Genomic DNA, 21,101 nt, shown 5'->3' on the forward strand with positions numbered 1-21,101 from the left:
TACTCCAGTCTCAATGACTTGCTATATGTACCTTTGGCTGTAAAACCACTCACGATAATGGATGCGTAACAGGAGGGATATTGTATGATGTTATAACTACTTAAAGGTGGTCATCCCTTAAGTAAGAAAAGATACTTTCAGTTTAATTCTGTAGATAAAATGCCTATTACCTGTCATGTCCGTATCCACTTGGGGTCTGCAGCTGCTTAATGAATTTTTGTTTTGTTTTTGTTTTTTTGTTTTTTTTTACCAGCTTCTCCTGTTTTAGGCTTTCTTTGTAACATAGGCTTCATTTTGACATACTTTGCCTAATATGTCCAAAAGAAACGCTTGATCCTGTTGAATACAGGGAAAATATTTCAATCAAAGCTTTAAGGATGAGAGAAATTTGCGATGGTAAACAAGCTTTTGCATTAACATATGGCGGCAAAGATCTGTATTCCCCACTTCTCGTGCATTATTGACGAAGTATGAGATTAGGATGGCGGTATACTGGTCGAGTTCTTTTTTGAGCGTGTTTTAATGGACTGAGGCGAAGACAAGACCCCAAAGTTACTCTATGACTGACTTTATTAAACCTAAACGAGCTAAGGGGATAACAAGCTGCAGCTAAAAAAGGTGGAGAAAAGGTAACTCACATAGGATGGAAAAAAATTACAACAACAAAGAAATACAAACAAAATGAAACGGAAAAATACTAAAATTAATAGCGCCTAAAAATAACTGCAACTGCAAATAACTAAATGATAGAGACTTCTTAATCAGAAAACCGCGCTTAGTATGACTTCGGAAGAAACTCACGGAGAAAAAAAGCGATCAAGCTATAAAGAAACTGGGTTTATAGGTCCTCATGCAAATGAAAAGAGGACTGGGGTAATTACGTGTGGTATGAAAGCGTGCAAAACTGAAAGTGTAACTGACGAAAAATCTAACAAACTGAACAAAAAACACTAACAAGGCGTTATGAGAAAAGAAAAGAAAAAATAAATAATTCTAAAACTGATGAAAAAGCGCTTAGATCTTACAGAAGCTAAAGGTGATTTTTGCAAATCAGATAAATTTGATTATATCTATGCCGTAATTTACTGTAGCTTTTAGCACCTATTGCAATATGATGACTTCAGCTCGAAACCTTCTTTAGTATATACACAACTTAGCATTTATAACGCTATCTACACTAGGCTTGACTTGATTCTGCAGGTTTCGAACTGGTTTCACAACTTGGACTACAAACGTGTGCTTCCTGCTGACTCACGAGGTAAAGTTGAAGTGGATGCCTTGTATCTCCGACCACTCTCTCCTTGGCGGCATCGAATCATTTTGCTGAAGGCTGCCTTCATTTTTCCATTCAGGCCGATATATAACCAGGGATTTATTCCACTGTTAGCCTGACTGAGCCAATAAGAGAAGTAGATAGAAATGGGATGCCAGTCCGTGAGCATGTTTCGCACCGCGAAGTCCATTTGGAATACTTGAAGGGGAAGCCAGCAAAGAGCAAACACCACCACTATGATGATGAGCGTTCGGATGACTCTCTTCTTTGGGATTTGACCCTGTGGCTGGTCTCGAATGCTTTCTTGTTGCCCAGGAATTTCGTGAAACCATACTCTGCGGGTAATTGCGAAGTACAGAACAGAGATGACAGCGAGAGGAAGTATGTAACTGATAAGAAGGAGATACGTCCAGAAGGCCAGTGGAAGCATCTTGTCCTCTGCAAAATAGCACCGTCCATTCTCCAGCTTAAAGGCAAAAGGAGTGATCGCCATCAAAGCTACTGATGAGATCCATATGAACGGAATACTTAGTTTGGCTTTCCTGAACCAAATGCTTTGCCTAAAAGGATGTGCAACGGCAAAGTATCGATCAAATGCCATGACAACAAGACTAAAGATGGACGCCGTCATCGTAATGTTGACGAGGTAGTAAAGGAATCTGCACGAAAAGTAACCGACCTCGGAGGGAATTTCTGATACATGCAGATTAACGAAGTTAATTGGCATCTGAAAAACAACAACCATTAGATCAGCCACTGCCATGTTAACGAACAAGAAACTTGTCAGACTTCTTGTCTCAGGCTTTCTCCACACAATGTATATCAGCAACGTGTTGCCAAGCAACGCCACGACCATTGTTATGAAATAAAGTATGGTGAACCCTACTTCAGCGGTGAATTCCATGTTCTCTAAATGAAGGAGGAAAACAAAAAATTTAAACCACGGTGTTTTCCCAACCTCAGATAACTTTTTCTACAGTTTTGCTCTCATTACGTCCTAGCCAAGTGTCGTTGGTCTGGACTCGACCCCAGTCGCCACCAGGGAAGTCAATCCTCCTGTCTCTGCTTCCATTGGTATAATGTTATAACTTCTTTCTCATTGTTTCATTTAAACCAATGCCGTAGAGGTATTTTCAAACGATTTCCAATTATCTTAACCGTAAAGACGAGCACCCTAAATATTTAAAAACCATTAGTGTTCCTTTTCCTCGAGCTAAATCTTAAGTCTAAAAGGTCGAAACCTTTAAATTATTTTCGTGCATTTCAACTCCCAGATGTTGCCTTCATTTGTAAGAATAAGCCTTGAAAATATTAGCTTAATGGAAAGAAGTTGAAAGAGTTCCGCGATATTCCTGTTTAACTAATTTTTAGCTCATTTCTGGAAGCTTTTCTCAAACTGAAGATATTTCTGATCAATGTAGAACTTGCATGTTGCTTTCAGAGGTTTTTTTCTCTCAGTGCCTCCGATCATTGACCGCTAACACATTTTATTCCCCTTTTGTTTATGTTTTTAAACCTTTCATATGAATTATTTAAGAGATACACGATCATGATCTCAAAAGCCGATGGCTTAGTTTGAAATCATATTTGAACAGATCTTAAGGGCAATAAAATTGCATTCTCTAAGAAATATCACAATTTAGGTTTTTAGATAATGTTAGCGAAATCGTGTGATGATCGTACAATATTCAGGGCGGAAAAACAGTCAGCGATAAATAATAAATTACTTACCAGTTGAAAGTGGAGAAGCAAAATTGTTTTTCCTTTTCTTTTCTTTTCTTTGAGTTGTGTAGAACAGCGAATCTGTCTTTAAAGGCTTAATTCTCCGTTTCCGAATTTAAGGAGCAGTGCGGACGACAACAAATCCACCGAATCGCTAATCTTGTTCAAAAGGCAATGTGTTAAAATGATTTTTCCACCAACGTGACGCTTTTTTATCTGAAACCACAAAATGTTACGTATTTGACGTTTTGGTTACCATTAGAATGCATTAGCTTGAAGGTAATATGGGACGAAAATTAGACAGCCTGGTTGTCTGAGTTGTGAGTTTGAAGACTTTCCATTTGTAACTAAAGCTCTCTCACCACATGGCCAACTAGAACTCATGCTAGACCGGGAGGAATACAAAGTATTGAAGTGAGACCACAACACGATGATTACCATTTATTTTTTAATTCTCTTTTTTCTCCCTCGTTACAAAATCCTATGATAACTTCAAATCTATCTTGTCCTCGATTAAATGGATTGACGTAAACATAATCCTGTGAGCGTGGTTATAACTATTGCTTTTTTACTTAATTTTTCTCGCCATTAACATTTTTTATGATGAGTTTTTATCTAGCTATAATTTTTTTTGTTGAAATGGAATTGACCGAAACATAATCCTGGGAACTCACTTCTAACTGTTGCTTTTTATTAAATATTTCTCGCCATTAGGATTCTACCTTTCACTGATTGTGTTACGGAGAGAACTTAAATATGTCAGTCTTAGCTTTTATTATAGTATAATGATTATATTAGAGTCAAACGCTGTGGTGGGTCATTTTTGATTTTAAAAAATTGTCGCCTTTCAGTCGCATTTGGAAAGTTAAATTTCTTTTAAATTTCGACAAAATGCAGTATGCTGTATCTGAGGCGCCAAGTGTTGAACAATCATTTAACCGTTCCTATTCTCTATGCATAAGATAATTGTTACCTACTGGATAGCAAAATTTGTCGACTACCGATTTATTAATCCCCGAATCAAAGTCTTTTGACATATATAAATCACACAAGTTTAACTTCTAAATCGCCAAGTGTTATCACAGGTATGCGAAAAAAAACAAAACAAAAACAAAAACATTGATCTTTTCATATAAATCTGTAATTAAAAAAAAAAGGAAGAAGAAAGGAAAACTCGATACTTCGTATGCAATTTTTCACAAAACTTATTTTGAACATTATCAAATAATTTACACGGTTTTTGAACGCTGCTACTTGCTTGCTCGAGTAGTTATCTCAAAGACAACTTGGTTTTGAAGACTCTGAAAGTACTTCATAGAGCCTCTACAACATTCGCAGGTGCGTAGACGTTTTACCGCCGTGTTTATGAAAGGAGACTTAGAAAATATGGAGGAAAACGTAACTAATGAGATACATTCTTTTCGCAACTGCATTTATACATTGCCACCCACCACCACTTAACGTATCTTGATTAGGATATGCTTTTCTATTTTTTCTCTTTTTTCTAATCTTTTCCATAATAAGTCCGTTCCCTTTCTTTATCCAGTATCACCCAGATTGAAATAAATTTTCCTCTTTGATAAAAAGTACTCAGTGTACAAAACATGTACTTCGGTGCCTCACATACCTGAATTAAAACTTGTCGCATAAATTGACTAACTATCTACTTCAGCTGGATCCCACAACGAATTCAAAAACAAAAAGTGACGATTGAATGGCGTACCACAAGCTGCAATCGCTTCTACCATGAAGCGATTCTCCGGTGAGAAGCACAGATATCATTATTTACCATCAATCTACTACTGGATAAATGCGAGTTCTCTTGGGTTTTTTACTTCATAGAAATAGAAGGATTTTGCCAGGACTACTAACAAACTCACTTTAATATTTTTTTCGAACTGGTAGATAAAGGCAACGAACACATATCTGGGGTAAATACATTCATGCAAGTGTATACATCAAGGCTGCTAATTATTGTGGTGTACTGTTCACAAAATGTCCCATAGACCAGATCTGATGACCGTGGCATTGCCTTATGGTCTTTAGGAGCTCTGTTCACGGCGGCAGCTAACTATTTAAGGGTAATACATTTAAGAAAACCTGTAATCTTATGGCGGAACATCAAGATCCCTTACACTTGCTATGTGATGATCTTAAATACTTTTTCTTGTAGGACTGATCTAGTGACCTTACTAATCTCAAGGCACTTTCTTGTTGCAGCATCGATCTATTTACTAGGAGGAAAACACAATCACGCAAACCTACATATATCCTAAGGCTAAACCCAATCCTCTATTGTTTTAGTCAGTAGAGCGCTGCGCTGATCCCTTAAACTACGGAATTGTCAAGAAAGGAATTTTTGAGTAAGCTCACGGCCGTGGTCGATTGGCTGGTCCTGCTGGATGCCCTGCTTTTCACACTTTGGCCTCGGATCATTCTGCGAAAAGCTCCATTCATTTTACCATTGAGCAGGATATAGAGCCAGGGATTAATAGCACTGTTAGCCTGACTGAGCCAAGAGGAAAAATAGATGACTGCAGGATGCCATCTTATTGTTGCTGTCACCACGTAGTCCATTTGGAGCACTTGGGCGGGCAACCAACAGACTGCAAAAACAACCACAACAATGATGAGCGTTCGGAGGACTTTTCTTTTAGGAATCTGATCATCTGCCAGGTTTCGAGAGATTTCGTTTTGACCAGGAATTTCGTGGAACCATATTTTCCTCGCGATTTTGATGTAAAGGGCAGAAATGACGGCGAGAGGCAAGACATAGTTGATGACCAGTAAGTAGGTAAATAGGATAACGCTTGAAATATGCTTCTCTGTATAAAGGCACTTCCCATAATGAGCCTCGTAAGAGACTAAATTTACCGCCATTAAAGTGCAGGATGGGACCCAAATGACAGGTAGAATTACCTTGGATCTTCGGAACCAGATCTTTCGCCTCAAAGGGTGTATGACAGCGAAGTATCGATCAAATGCCATCACGACCAAACTGAGAATGGAGGCTGTCATCGACACTTGCAAAATGTAGTTAAAAAACTTACAGAACAGGTCACCGGCTACACCAGTCATTTCAGTTGCGTAAAAATGAGCCACGGAGATCGGAATCTGAAATACTGCAACTAGTAGATCAGCCACGGCCATATTGACGAACAAGAAACTTGTCAGACCTCTCGTTTCAGGTTTCTTCCAGACAATGTATATCAGCAACAGGTTTCCAAACAATGCCAAGATCATGAATATAGAAAACGCTATGGTAAAACCCAGTTCTGTTGTTAATTCCATGCTCTGTGGGTGAAAAAAACGAACAACTTTTCAGTGTTGATTTTAACATTGTAGTTCAACATGTTCAGCCTGATACTGACTCGTTTTTTTTTTTTTTAATTATCACCATGAGAGTAAACCATAACCAACCATTGTAAACATGCGAGGTTTTCGATATCTAAAACGATGATAACAAACAAAGAGAATGAACAAGGATGGTTTAGGATTGACAAATGAGGATTATAAAAAGAAAAATGATTGTGATCTTTCGTAGCTAGAGAGTATCTCCAATTCTTACCGACACTGTTATGATAATGTCTGACTCATTCTTCAATAAATCAATGATTGGCGCTAATGGCGTTTCAGGCAAGTTCTAACGTATGATTGAGAGAGATTAAAAAAAAAAAAAAAAACAGGAAACAATTCATGGTCCCGCTGAGCACTAGAGCAGTTAACAATGTTTCAATGACTGTGAATGTACGAAAATCATCCTAGTGAACCGCGGATTATTGTCAACTTCACGGGTTTATTATAAAACAACATAATGACCAGCTCCCAGATGGCTTGTTAGTTCAGTTGATAGAGCACGGCATCGGTGTCGCACAGGTTATGGGTTTAAATCTCGTGCGGGCCTTAATTTTTGTCAGGCCTTTTTTTCTCTACAGGTAAAGTAATGTTCATTACTGCGGAAATCGCTTTCATATTCAATATGATGCTTCTCGTTAGTTTGGGATCTTTATTAAAGCAGATATTGATATTGCCCAGTTCAAAATGAAAAAATTAATATCAGTAGGTCGCATTGATTAAAATTGATTAAACAGAGTTAACAGACATATTTGAGACAATGGTACATGTAGCAAATCTTTACGGTGGCCAATTTACATTGGCAACTCGGTTGATAAAAGCGAATGACCTTTTATTTGAAGGAAGAGAATGTAAGAACCTTGAAAACCGCAGAAAAACCGTACCACTGAGTACAGAAAGGAGGCAGCTGACCAACATTTGCTGCGATTAATGTGCTCTGTTTTCAAACGAATTTTATTAATAAGATCTTAGACGACAAGATCCTTAAATTTTTACATAATAGATCTTCGGTGTTTCAAATGTTACCATCGCGCCTGAAATCCAAATTTATCGCTTACTTAAACCTAACCTGAGGAGGTTTTCGCTTTGAAAATGTGTTAAGATGCAAAACCATACTACACAATACAGAGAAGAGGCAGCTGGTCAAGAATGGCTGCAAACAATTGGCTCTATTTAAAGACTAATTTTGTTACTACATTCTTGGACGACGAGATCCTTAAATATTTACTTAAGACATCTTCGGTGTTGAAAATGTTACCATCGTGCCTGAAATTCAAAATTATCGCTTACCTATAATTCACCTTAGGTGTGTTTCCTCTTTAAAAATGTGTAAGATGCACAACCATACTACACAGTACAGAGTAGAGGCAGCTGTTCAATAATGACTACGATTAATGTGGTGTATTTAGGAACAAACTTTCTTAACTAATTCTTGGGCGACGAGATCCTTAAATTTTTGCTTAATAGGTTTTCGGTGTTGAAAATGTTGTACTATCGTGCCTGAAATTTAAAATTATCGCTTACCTATACCTCATCTGAGGTGTGTTTTCGCTTTGAAAAGGTATCAAGATGCATTAAAATTAGAGTATGTCGGATTTCAATATCTGAAGCAAAAGATTCACCATCCACAATGATAAACAGTTAGATTTGTCTCATTCGCATTGAGAGTACCAATCATGTTCAACAAGCCGTACAATGGATCAGTGTGACTAAAGTTTTTTTAGCTAATCAGAAGCAGACGTGAAAAAGTGATCGGAAGAGGCTAAGTCGGAGCGCTCAAATCCTTGAAAAACAACACAATCGTATTTCGTGTTCTCATCACTTAGTTTATTTATTGCTCTAATTATTTTCTCATCTTTTGCCCTCTAGCTACTCTACTAATAGTGTTTACTTTCGCTTCCAGACAATTATAATGCAGACACCTGGCAAAGTTGGTAAAATAAGTGACTAATGACCGACTCCAAGGGATATAGTGAGTTTTGTTGCCCTGGCAGGGCAAGGTAAAGCAATCCTCACTGCTTCCTGTGGGGCCAGTCACTTCGATTTTAATTTTTTTAAAGTGTTTCTCATACATCCCAACTCGAAAATGACTGCAAAAAGTAATTTTTATACGCAGGCTGGCACACATATTTGCTGCGGTTTCACGGTGAACGACCTTATCATGTGAGAGTTGTAAGTCAAGTCGTTGTTTCCCCGGGGGCCAAATGAATTTTGTTTATCCTAGAAGGTAAGTGTATTTTTATTCACGACTCGCGACATGTTCAGCCCTCCAATCAAAAGACGTATTTAATTTGGACATTGCATCACGTGAGAGTCGAAAGTCAAGTCGTTGTTTCCCCGGGGGCTTAGTGAATTTTGTTTATCCGAGAAAGTAAGTGTATTTTAATTCACGACTCGCGACACGTTCAGCCCTCCAATCAAAAGACGTATTTAAGTTGGGTATTGCATAAATGTCGCGTTCAGAGCTCTCTACAAGTCAACAATTGTATTATGCTTTTAACACCCATAAGCTACTTTTCATTCAAGTTTCAGTCGACTGAAATCCCGATATTAGCAACGTTATGTGCCCTTTGGAAGTAAATGTTGCCGTTGTGGCAGACCGGAGTAGGCTATGTAGGGGCTTTTTTGATACCGCATGTATGTTTACAATTAGGAGGCTAAAATAGTCGTCATTTCATACGAGGGGGTTCTTCTATCATATCGAAGGTTTCTGTGTCAGAAAGTCCACTGAACTCACACGAGCGACAATCTCGCTAAGAGGTTGAGACTGGCCATTGCTTGTTTGAAGACCAGTGGTATCTATGTTCTTTCAGTGATGCAAAACCGATGCCTCGATCGCGAGCAGATTTGCTCGATTGTTCATGACAAAATACTGTTAACAAATAGTAACTAGAACTCGTGTTTGCTCTATGAGTTAATTCTCGAGAGAGGATTGTTCGTTCATTTTTCTAGATTTATGCATTCCCTTACGGAATAAGATTGACAGAAAAATTGATCCGTCAGTTGAATCGGAAATTCTCACCTGTACTGATATGTAAATAATGTCTTTCTGATTTTCGAGATCTCGAGGATGTAAAACATGGTCTGAGTCACTCAATTCACAATAGCACGTTCCATCCCTTATTACTCCGATGTTGATCGACATATAGTCATCCTCTAAATAACACTGCAATTGACAATCCTCTGGCGTTTCTGTCACATGCACGCTGATCACGTGATCGTCAGACAAGGCGCTTCATTCGACTGAGAATTTAAACAAGAGCGTGCGACATTCATCTCATGATAATAAATTCATACGAAACGTCATTCGCTCTGACAAAGGTCTAACGAAAAGCTTGATATCAAAATGGAACGGAATGAGAAAGAAACGATTGAGAAGTTAATGTTGTCGATTATAACCATGAAATTCTCGAGATTCATAACTGTCGTTATTTTTTTCATATGCGATCACCTTAACAATAATAGTAAAGACAGAAACTCATGGACCGCTAAAATCGAAGTTAAGCATTACAATTGCCTTTCGGTTCCTCTGAAGAGCCGCTTAATTGAAAAGTTATTTACACAATTACATAGAACGGTAACAAGTATAATATTAATATCGTAATATCCCTATATCACATACAATTAGTAAAGGGAATTTTGAGGTAATTTCTTGCGCAAGAAAAAATTTACAGCCCTCCGTTCTGCAATATCTCTCGATACCCTTTTCTTATAAACAGAAAAACTTCAAAATAAACATATGTTGCAAAATTATACTGCTTTGATAATGGTATGAAAATGGTTATCCATATTGCTGCTCTGCACTTGGGTAAAGTAATTTCACAAAACGCTCATTACCCTCTATTAACATCTATTCAACTACGCTTGCTATATCCGGTATTCATTGAAGTTTTATCCAATTTGGATTTCATTTAAACAAAAGAAATATGACTCCTATTGTGGCTTTCTGTGAGTTTTTCATAAGAACCCTGATCCTGGCCTCCTTGGAGCAATCATAGCATGAACAATTTTAATCTTTTTATATTTTCATACTTTGCGTAATCTCCATGGGTGAATAGGACGGTTCATGTTCATTACAGCTAACGTTTATGTGAACTACACGACCTCACCTCTCGATAGTATCGAATTATAAACATTTAAGTTAACACTGAGTTAAGAGGCGATCTCTGTAAGCGCGGTCCAAGGCATTTCGCATCGGAAAAAAGTTTTGCCTCAAACTTTGCCCATTAAACTATCTTTTGTAGTAAGTAGATGAAATCTCATTGGTTTCTGGAAATACTAAAAGAAAGGTTTTGAGAGCTCTCAATAATCAAAGCTGCAAAAGGTCCTTTCTGACGTCTTGCGACATCGTAAATTTCTAAAGTTGACAAGCTCGCTCCTTGTTACACACTACATGCAGCAAGAAATCCTTTCTACTCTTAATTGTGTGATACATAAGCAGTTTGGAAAGCATTTAAATTCTGATATGTGTTTATCCAAAGGTTCACCATAATTGATTTAAAAACACCCGTTAGGCAGCTTTCTGAAATTGGGTTATATTTCTCTAGTCCAGACCAGGCTATTGAAAACTAAGGTTGATCTCTTCTAATAAGATGTGGGAAAGCATAGAAATGTAAAAACATCTTGCGCTCATTAATTTCCTTCGCCTTAGTGACTACAAACTTTTGGTAATTTTGCTGGCGTGACAGCAGAATTATTCAAATTATTCTGTTGAACCAACTCCGACCGTTTATACTGGTAGCTTCATAAATCTTAGATTTTAACCATTTTAAAAAGAATAGATAGTAGGTAAGAGCTTTAGGGTTGATTCTCTTAACATTTTAAACGCTAAATTCTGGCAAATGATTCTGTCTCGTGACGAAAAAGGTGATAAAAACCTATCGAATATCTTATTACTTAGCGTTCGATCAACGTGGTAATGAGAAACTTTAGAAAAAAACTGGTTTTTTTCTTTCATATTTGAGTTTAGAGAGCTCAAGCTATTCAAACCTGTATGAACATTTCAGAAACAAACTACAGGATTTCTATTTAGTGTAACCGGCGATAACAACAGTCTCTCTTTTTCGGCGAAGTCCGTGGCGCAGGTCGAAAAATATCAGTGAAGAAAAAATTTATGTTAATGCCTCTTTCCAAGAGCTCTCGGCGGCGCGCTGATATCTTTTTTTCTTTTTTTAGCTCTGATGCTTTTTTTAGCTTTGATTTTTTAAACTTCGCTCAAAAGAAGGAAGTGCACGTAGTCTTTAACAACACATAGTGAAATTCATCGCGACGAGCGTCTCAGTCAGTAATTCGATTATGTACTAGTCCCATCTAAATAAGGCAGCGATGCTCGGGATTCTAGCCTAGTTATTCAGGACTACAAACCATGTTTGCACTTGGTGGGAGCAGAGAACAGCAGAAATTCACATCAGTGGTAGGAAAAGTTTCAATTCGTGCAATGACAGCATTGCCGACGCTATACAAAAGCCCAAGATTACACACTTAGAATCCCAAGTAGATTGATGGCAAAAATGCTCCTTTCCCTAGAATCTGAGTTTGTTCAAAAAGTTAGAGAAGCTTGCCAGCGGGCGTGCGATGTCATGGCGCTAAGAGATGGTAAAGCATTATTCCAGGCGGTCGTAGGCCAGCAGAAGTGTTAGAAAGCTTTCGATGTTGGCCTTCAAACCCCTCTTGTCGCCTATCAGAAGGATCTCTTTAAAATCCCAAGTATTATGCCAATAGATTCTCAGTCAACGCGCTTAAACACATAAATCAGTCATTTGAAAACCTCTTTGAAAAACAAATAAAGAAGGCACTGAACACAAGCGAAGACTGAGGGGCCCGGAGTGCCAATCGAAAAAGTCTCGCGGTAAACAATCCGTATGGAACAGCTTCAGCTGAACTACTGTTAGATTTCACAATGAGGCCATACTGCTGTCAAGACGTAGCGTGAGGCACTTGCACCCTCAAACTTAAAAGCGGTGACGAGTTTGTCACCCCTAACGTCGTGCGCACCGTAGCCAAGTGTACCATCATTAATTATACATGGCCATTACAAAGAAACTGAATTTCAACCGATAGGTAAATCAACCACGAGGAGATTCTTACAAGTTCAAGAGGACACAGAGGTGATCAGTGCGGGGTGTAGAAAATAATGTAGCTGAGGGTGCCGATGGTTTTAAAGATTTTTTTCCAAATTATACACGAACTAGAACGCATGAGAATAGAGCTTTTGTATAGCATCGGTAATGCTGTTATTGCACGCACTGAAATCTTGCAATGGATCTCGGACATTTTCTCTCACTGATCTGAAGTCCTGTATTTCTCTGCTCCCATCAAGGGCAAACACGGCTGACAGCCTGGAAGAGCTAGGCTTGAATTCCGAGCAAAAAATCACGTTATCGCTGCCTTATTTAAACTAAACACTAAATAAAATCCTTTAGTTTGGTTCTGAAATGTTCATATAGGTTTGAATAGTTTAAGCTCTCTGAACTCAAATATAAAAGAACAGAAACCAATTTTTTTAAAAAGTTTCTCATAAACACGTTGACCGAATCAGCCGTCATTTGCCAGAATTTAGCTGTTTAAAATGTTTAGAGAATCGATCAGCGTGTTATAAAAACTCTTCCCTAGTATCTTTTCTCTTTAAAATGGTTAAAATCTTAGATTTATGAAGAGAACAAAACAAACGGTCGGAGTTTGCCAACATACTAATTTGCATAATTCTCCTGTCACGCTAACAAAATCACCAAAAGTTAGAAGTCACTAGAGCGAAGGAAATTATGTCGTAAGAGGTCAAAAAAGAACCCTTTGCAGCTTTGATTGTTAAGAGCTCTCAAAAATTTTTAAACGTATTTCCAGAAACCAATGTGGTTTTATTTACTTCTTACCAAAGATAGTTTAATATGCAAAGTTTGAGGCAAAACATTTTTTCCAATGCGAAATGCCCTAGACCGCTCTTACAAAAATCGCACTTAAGTGCTATAATTCTTTTTGCAACCAGAAAAACAAGTGGTTCAAATATGCCTAACGTATATTGTTCTTATTCTTCATTCTGGTATTAATGGCTTTCACTAAAGTATATGTCGTTTCCAAGTTACGTTATCTCCATGCAAATCGGCAATTTTACTCCCGGTTCAACATCCTCACGTGGCAGGTGCTACATCTGCGAGAGTAACACATTTTTTGGGGTCCCAACATCAGTTTGTAAGAAATAGCGATATTTACCTTTGCCTTCTATTAATAATTTTATGGGAAGAGTGGCGAGGTCGACTTTGAAATGCTTCAATTTGACAGTCTTTGACGGCAAAGGAAAGCGCTAAAAAAAACGAAAGAACTGCAGTCATGGCTGAGAGTCGCTGATACATCGAAAGACTCTTTCTGAAAAGCGAACACTGAGTTGGAAATTTTTATTATTAGTATTAAAGGTTTGTCTGGAGCCTTGAAAAGCTCTCTTCACGCCTGCGATGGTCTATATATCAAACAAATGGCTTCGAAAACTATTTTTCCGAAAAAATTATAGCGTAAGACATTTATTCATTCAATCGAACTAAATTTCGGGCTTGAAATTAGACGATTACCTTTTTAACGCGCATTTTACCAAATTATAAGCTAAAAGTAAAGACGCACATTCAATATTCATTCGATACTTACGTTAAAACTTTTCTGATATGTGTGGAGGGACTTGTTGCAAACGGGGAGCCTATCCTTCTTGCTCAGATTCATGTTAAAAGTGAAGCGCACGTGAGCAACAGTGAAGTCTTTTCGGGGTCGTAATTGTCAATGACATGATATTTATCCAATCAGCAGCCATAATTTACTACTTCCGCTGCATACGAACATGCGCACTGTTCTCGACAATAAAAAGATGCAGCATGTTTGTTTGGAGTAATCGAAAGAAATGTTGTTTTGCTTAAAATGCAAGCAATGATTTCAAGAGATCTCGAGAGATGAAGATAAAACAAGGAGTTTATGCTAAAAAAAATCCCGTTGGACGGGACCCTTTTTTTGTGTTCATTATTCGTATTGAAGTGCATGCTTGATTTCTTGCGTTAAACGTGCTGATTTTGAAAACTATTCATAAAACTGTTTGCTTCTTGGAAACCGTTCACTCTTTCGTCATGGGTCATGTGACTTTAGGCGTGCCCTGGTTACATTATCGTTGGACTTGCTATCTCGTTCTAAGAACTCTGTCCAAACTAATGTTAAAAATTAAGAACCACAACCACCGATTACAGTCAGCTAAATCTGCCCTAGCAACGGTCTAAAAAGACAGTGGCGAGATGCCTTAAGGGATTTTTGGCAGACGAATTTTCGACGTGGAGACTAATAATAGCGTTAACGATAAATTAAAAAAATAAATAAATAAGACCCGCAGATTTCATGTTTCAAATCGTGTGCTATCGCGAGAAATGACAAGTCATTACCACGCGGCTGAGTGTGAATTAGCCTTCGTTCGACAAGGAACCATGGGTTTTAGCATTTTGAAAGCGTGTTTCTCGGATTTTCTTTTCACTTTCTTTGTAAAGCAAACACGAGCTTTATCGCTTCAGGGAAGATGAAAGCCGTATTTTCAATCGTCTGGCTAGGCTCATGTCACGAAATTCTAATTCGTGGCACCTTTGACGCATAATGAGTTTCTTGCATTTTACTTTCTAACTATACGAAAAAAATGAGCACTAACTTTGCAAGATAACATTGCAGTCGCTTTTGTAGGCAAAACACAGCTAATTGATCGAAAGTAGTCCCTGTTAATGCCCTTTCTGTAACGTTGTAACATCACCGTAAAAACATTCCTGGTGACATATTTTAGAAATGAGTCTGGAATCAAAGGCTTTAACGCTATAGATAATTTTGGCCAATAAATAAAAGTAAACGCAAATTTCCTACATCCGAGGCAGCGCTGACCCACAATATTTGGTTTCTTTCACTTTTTGAATGAAATGATTTTTTTAAATGCAGACTAACCTAGCATACACGAATCTAAAAATAAAAAGCAGTACCCGGTAAAAAGTATGCATTTTTTGCGACAGATTTTGTTTATTTCCTTTGCCCCACGCTTTTGAAAAAAGCAATGTTATGTAAATAGCAAAAAAAAAGGCATTATCGCTACATTTACATTTGTTTGACTATAGGCTTATATCACGAGATTCCTAATTTTAGGCACTTTTAACGCACAATGTACTAAAGTTTTATACAGGTAAGCAGCATCCGCGAAATTTGCCCTAAAAAACAGCACCCAATAAAAAGTATGCGTGAATTTGAACAAAATATACTATTTGTTTCATTTTTCGAAAACTCTAAATTAATTTTATAATAAAAAACCAGAACTATAAGAATTAAAAATGTACGAACTAACCGTTCTAGATAATATTGCTTTCTAACGAGCAGTTGATGGCGAAGTGGTCCTGGTTAGTCAGCTTTCTGTAACGTTTTAACCATACAATCAAAACATCCCTGCTGACTCATATTACGTTATGAGTTATTAAGTTAGAATTGAGACTGAAACACTTTTTGACATTATCGTTAGTAAAAGGAAATAAACACGTTAAGTTGAGCACCGTTATTAAACGATGGTATTCTGTAACAATAGGGAAAATTTTGAAAAGAGTGCTGTAGTAGTCAATCAGCTTAAGGATATCCGTTGTTACGTGAAAAACGATCATTAATGGTCGTTGCATTCAACGTCACGGTTGGCTTTAGAAAAAAAGAAATCTGCATTTCAAATCAGGTAATTACTGTCAGACATTGATAATAATTATAAAATCCTTAATATAATTTGTTTATTTACATTTAGTCATTACCTAGAGAAAAAAAGCCATGTCGTCGGCTCTTTCTTTCTAGTAAAGGTATAAGAAATTAAATTTTCAACAGCAGTCAAAACAAATCAGGCTTGTTTCTTGTTTAGCCGTGATGACTTCTTTTTGAACTGTTTCCGTTCATGAAGTAAATAACTTGCACTGGAAATGATATTTTCTGCCCCATTATTTCAAGCTAAGGAGTTAAAGTTTCAATCTATATTCAGCTATTTTGTCGATATAAACCGAAGCAGTTGAGGCGCGGCACTCAATTGGTGGCCTCGCCTTCCTCTACTGATCCTAATATACTTTCTCCCTTGCCTCATCTTATCTTCGAGGAAGCATGTGCATTCAAGCCTGCAATCGTTTAACTAAACATGTCATAGGCAATGCTTTCATCAGATCAACCATTAGCCGTTGGAGGATTTCATACTGTGGTAACAGCTGTATTTGCACGTATAGTCGCGGTAGATGGTCTGTGTAACAAAGTATTTTCCTGCCCGTGGCATCGGATCATTGTTTTGAAAGCTGCATTCATTTTGTCATTAAGACTGATGTACAGCCAGGGGTTTATGGCACTGTTAGCTTGACCAAGCCAATAGATAAAGTAGATAGCAATGGGGTGCCAAGTTATTTCAGCTGTCACTGCAATGTTCATGTTAAGCACTTGCATGGGAAACCAGCAGACCGCAAAAACCACCACATCAATAATGAGCGTTCGAACAACTTTTTTCCTTGGAATATGCTCATCTGACTGGTGTCTGGAAGATTCAAGTTGGCCAGGAATCTCGTGGAACCATATCTTTCGCGCAAGAGATGATGGCAGGAGGCATGGTGTAGTTGATGAGCAGTAAGTAAGTCCAAAAGGGCACCCGCGGGATATGTTCGTCTGTATAAAAGCATTTTCCAAGGCTATCCCTGACCATGAAAGAAAATGGTGTGATGACCATTAAGGTGCAGGATGCGATCCAAATGACTGGTAGAATAATTTTGGCTCTTCGGAACCAAATCATTCGCTTCAAAGGGTGTATAACAGCAAAATGTCGATCGAATGCCATCACGACAAGGCTGAAGATCGAGGCTGTCATGGAGGCATTCACAAGATAGATTACAAATCGGCAGAATAGTTTCCCGACCGCACCAGTGAATTCAGAGACGTAGAAGTGCGCTATGGAGGAGGGCATCTGAAGTACCGCAATTAGTAAATCGGCAATCGCTATATTGACAAACAAGAAACTCGTCAAAGTTCTTGTCTCACGTTTCCTCCAGACGATATACATCAGCAAAATGTTTCCTTGCAAAGCGACGATCATAGTAACAGCATATACCAAGGTGAAACCCAATTCCACATTTGATTCCCAGCTCTGTGTGAGAATGACAAATTTAAACTCTTATTTAACCTCGAGATGCTTCTTTCTCTTCACTTTCGTACAACTATCACGGTTTCTGTAATTATATTCGGGATACACAACAGAAAACATTTCTTCGAGCAGGTTTAGTCTTCCTGGCTTATATCGTAAGCACTTGTTGAAACAAAGTTGTCGTGGGAACGTCAAATCTGTAAGTATTCATTATCAATTAAAGATGATAAATAATATTTTATTTTATTTATAAGCAGGCCGCTAGGCTTTATCAGAGAGTTGCAATGTTTGGTAATGAATGAAATAATTGCATAGAAAAAGCTCTGTAGGTCTTAAATCTATTTTTAAAAAAATTGCCATTACGTTTATGATAGGAAAAACGAATTTATATCAGTATCCCCATGATATCAAAACTCTTCAATGGTGTGATCATGAGTTATCAGTTTGAATTAAAAAAAAAAGAAGAAGACATTATTTTATATAATTTTTTTCTCTTCAGCAGACCTAATCTACTAGGGGCGCTTTGAATACGTTCCTAGATTCACAAAAATTTGGGGAAACCAACATCATATTCATACATTACGTTCTTTTTTTGAGCAATTTCAAAAATCTTTTTGCTGATTTCAATGATCTTCCGGAGATTTTAAAATTTCTCTTCAAATCCGATAATAAACTTGAATCTAGGTTTTTTTAGTCCAAGTAATGTTTGGGTATTTTGGGATGGTGCCCGGCTTGCTCTTATATGTTTACAATTTTCTTGAAATTAGATTACCAAGAAACATAATTGCGAGTTAAAAATGTTAGTTTAATTATGGAAATCTCATAAATTCATTTAGTATAGATCAAATTCATTTTTGAAATTTTGCCATTGGACACAATTTTGACTTATGTTATCGCAATGCACATCAACACAGCAAAGGTTAAATTCAAAGTAGGCTATTGTAGCTGGGTGTATATAGATTACCCTCAGAAATTTCGAAAAACGTGCTAAAAATGGGGATGGACAAAATTTTCTCAGAAGTTGCCCATAAAAAAAAAAATGTTATCTCTAAACTATGCTCTAAAAAACATGCCGTACCATTATTTGACATGATAATAAAGAGTACTTTTTGTGTCTGCCAAAAAATCAAACAGCATTTTCTCCTAGAGCTTTTGAGTCATCAGCCTGGCTTTAAAAGTCAGAATCAGATACCATATGCTAGACGGCTATAAACATAATACCATTTTAGTTTTATTTACTTGTAATAAAAGCGTAAGAGATAAGGAGTTCATGAGCAAAAACCCTGGTAAATGGACTGACGGTTGAAACATACATGCAGATTAGAAGCTAAACTTAGCTAAAGCGCTGTTGTAAGCTCTAGCTTTTTCTCGAATTTCACGAGTTTTTGGAAAGGTCTTTGTTATATTAAAGAAAAAATATCCAAGCCTTGAAAATTAAACTTCCAGTCATTTCAAAGTTTTTCCTCCTTGAGAAAGCAGAGCACACTAACTATTTTCCCATATCCGCAAACGATAGAGTGAAACACTTTTCTCTTTCAATCAGACTGTAGCTGTTTATTGAAGAAACTCTCTCCTTTAGCAGTTTGTCCGTTTTGGAAATACAACCGTTTTCTATGGTCTTTTACACAGTTAAAACTTTAGAACTCAGATATGGTGTCATTAGCAATTCCATTTAGCAGTTTCAGTTAATGTTTGCTTTTTTCTAACTGTGATCATCAAAGGGTCTCTGAAACAACCCGTCAACGATTAAATCGTTGTAATGTAGGAAATTGGTTTAGTGGAAAAGCAAATTTCTTGATTAGCAATTTACTTTCTTCGTTATCACTAAATAAAAGAGAAGATTCAAGTTGTAAATCATTAATTTTATTGCTTTGTCGTCCCTGTAAAATCAAAGTACATAAATCCTTTTTCCTTATCTACAGGTAAAACATGATAATTTTGTTCCACTTTCGCTCAGAGCACGAATTTCATACTGATAGCCTTTGTAGAAAACATGTTGTCTCGGCTCTGGAAAGTGTACGTCAAATTTTACCCACAGTAGAACGTGAAAGTGAAAGTCTGTATCAGCTACACTTTCATATAAATATAGTTTTCCCATTCTGTCAGACTTTTCGCCGTAAAACCCTTATACTGAGTTAGCAGACATATTTGAGACAAAAGCACTTGTAGCAAATCTTTACGGCCACTAATTTACATCATCAACTCGGTGGATAAAACCGAATGAACTTATATTCGAGGAAAGAGAACGCAAGAACCATGAAAAACGCAGAAAAAAAACCATATTACAAAGTACAGAGTGAAGGAAGCTAACCAAGAACTGCTGTGATTAACGCGCTCTATTTTCAAACGAATTCTATTGACAAGATCTTAGACGACGAGATCCTTAAATTTTTAATTATTAGATCTCCGGTGTTTCAAATGTTATTATCGTGCCTGAAATTCAAAATTATCGGTTACTTAACCTTCAGCTGAGGAGGTTTTCGCTTTGAAAATGTGTTAAGATGCAGAACCATACTACACAGTAGAGAGAAGAGGCAGCTGGTCAAGAATGGCTGCAAATAATTGGCTCTGTTTAAAAACAAATTTTGTTAATAGATTATTGAACGACGAGATCCTTAAATGTTTACTTAATAAATCTTCGGTGTTGAAAATGTTACCATCGTGCTTGAAATTCATCAGCCTCGATGATAAACATTATGATTTGTCTAATTCGCAGTGAGAGTACCAATCATATTGTAGAATATGGACAATGGGTCGGTGTGATTCACGTTTTTTTTAGCTAATCAGAAGCAGACGTAAAAAAGCCATCGGAAGAGGCTAAGTCGGAGCGAAAAACAAAAAGCTTGATAACAAAATGGAACGGAATAAGAACGAAATGATTATAATCATGACATTTTCGAGATTCATCTATAATTTTTTTTTTGTTATATTCAATCACCTTAACAATAATAGTAAAGACAGAAACTCATGGACCACTAAAATCGAGGCCAGGCATCAGAATTACCTTTCGGTTCTTCTGAAGAGCCGCTTAATTGAAAAGTTATTTACACAATTACATAGATCGATAACAAGTACATTTTTTTATTTTAATATCCTAGCTTATATCACATATGATTAGTACCCAAAAGGGAAATTTTGAGATAAATTTCTTGCAAAATAAAATAAACAGTTCAATGTCTTGCGAATATTCAGAGATCTCTTTTAATTTAGATACATAGTTAAGCAAACTTTTTGTATAATAAGTAGGCTTAGGATGATTTGTCAGTTACATTTATTTTATTATAAATAGTGTTAAGCTCAATAAATGTGTTAGGTGATTGGAGGGCGAAGAGCCGCCTCGTGGAAGCACATTCAATAAACCATTATTATTAAAGTTATTATTATCATCATGATTCTAATTGAGATCTACGGTACGACAGGTGTTAATGCACGGTTCATTAGCCTTCTCATTGTCCAAATTTTGTTAAAATACATCGATTTCCCGGATCAATATCAGTATCTGGGCCAGAGCCATTTTATTTTACGTTAAAACGGCTTATATAAGACAGCACCATCAAAAAGACACTTGTGTTATTAAATAAGGTCAGAAGAAGGGAAACTTTCAAGGTAATTTTC

The 21,101-nt window shown here is 37.1% G+C and overlaps 2 protein-coding genes and 1 pseudogene across 3 annotated transcripts; all 3 read right to left on the bottom strand.

The window, feature by feature from the left end:
* Window positions 1-552: 552 nt before the first annotated feature.
* LOC113682989 (allatostatin-A receptor-like) lies at window positions 553-4,762 on the bottom strand. The gene is made up of 3 exons (XM_089207928.1): window positions 4,623-4,762; window positions 3,005-3,211; window positions 553-2,182 (listed from the first exon to the last, which is right to left on the bottom strand). The coding sequence occupies exon 3, from the start codon at window positions 2,175-2,177 to the stop codon at window positions 1,227-1,229; it is 951 nt and encodes a 316-aa protein (XP_089064054.1). The 5' UTR covers window positions 2,178-2,182; window positions 3,005-3,211; window positions 4,623-4,762; the 3' UTR covers window positions 553-1,226.
* On the bottom strand, window positions 3,430-14,044 carry LOC113682961 (allatostatin-A receptor-like). 2 transcript variants are annotated; one of them, XM_089207927.1, is made up of 2 exons: window positions 13,982-14,044; window positions 3,430-6,289 (listed from the first exon to the last, which is right to left on the bottom strand). In XM_089207927.1, exon 2 carries the CDS (start codon window positions 6,284-6,286, stop codon window positions 5,324-5,326), a length of 963 nt encoding a protein of 320 aa, XP_089064053.1. In that variant the 5' UTR covers window positions 6,287-6,289; window positions 13,982-14,044; the 3' UTR covers window positions 3,430-5,323. The 2 variants fall into 2 exon arrangements, with proteins under 2 accessions (XP_089064053.1, XP_027055957.2); XM_027200156.2 differs by lacking the exon at window positions 13,982-14,044 and adding an exon at window positions 9,372-9,513.
* Window positions 14,045-16,552: 2,508 nt separating this feature from the next.
* On the bottom strand, window positions 16,553-18,066 carry LOC113682982 (orexin receptor type 2-like; annotated as a pseudogene).
* Between the last annotated feature and the right edge of the window lie 3,035 nt (window positions 18,067-21,101).

This window comes from Pocillopora damicornis, chromosome 5, assembly GCF_964200805.1.
Source record: "Pocillopora damicornis chromosome 5, jaPocDami1.2, whole genome shotgun sequence".
Lineage (NCBI taxonomy): Eukaryota > Metazoa > Cnidaria > Anthozoa > Scleractinia > Pocilloporidae > Pocillopora > Pocillopora damicornis.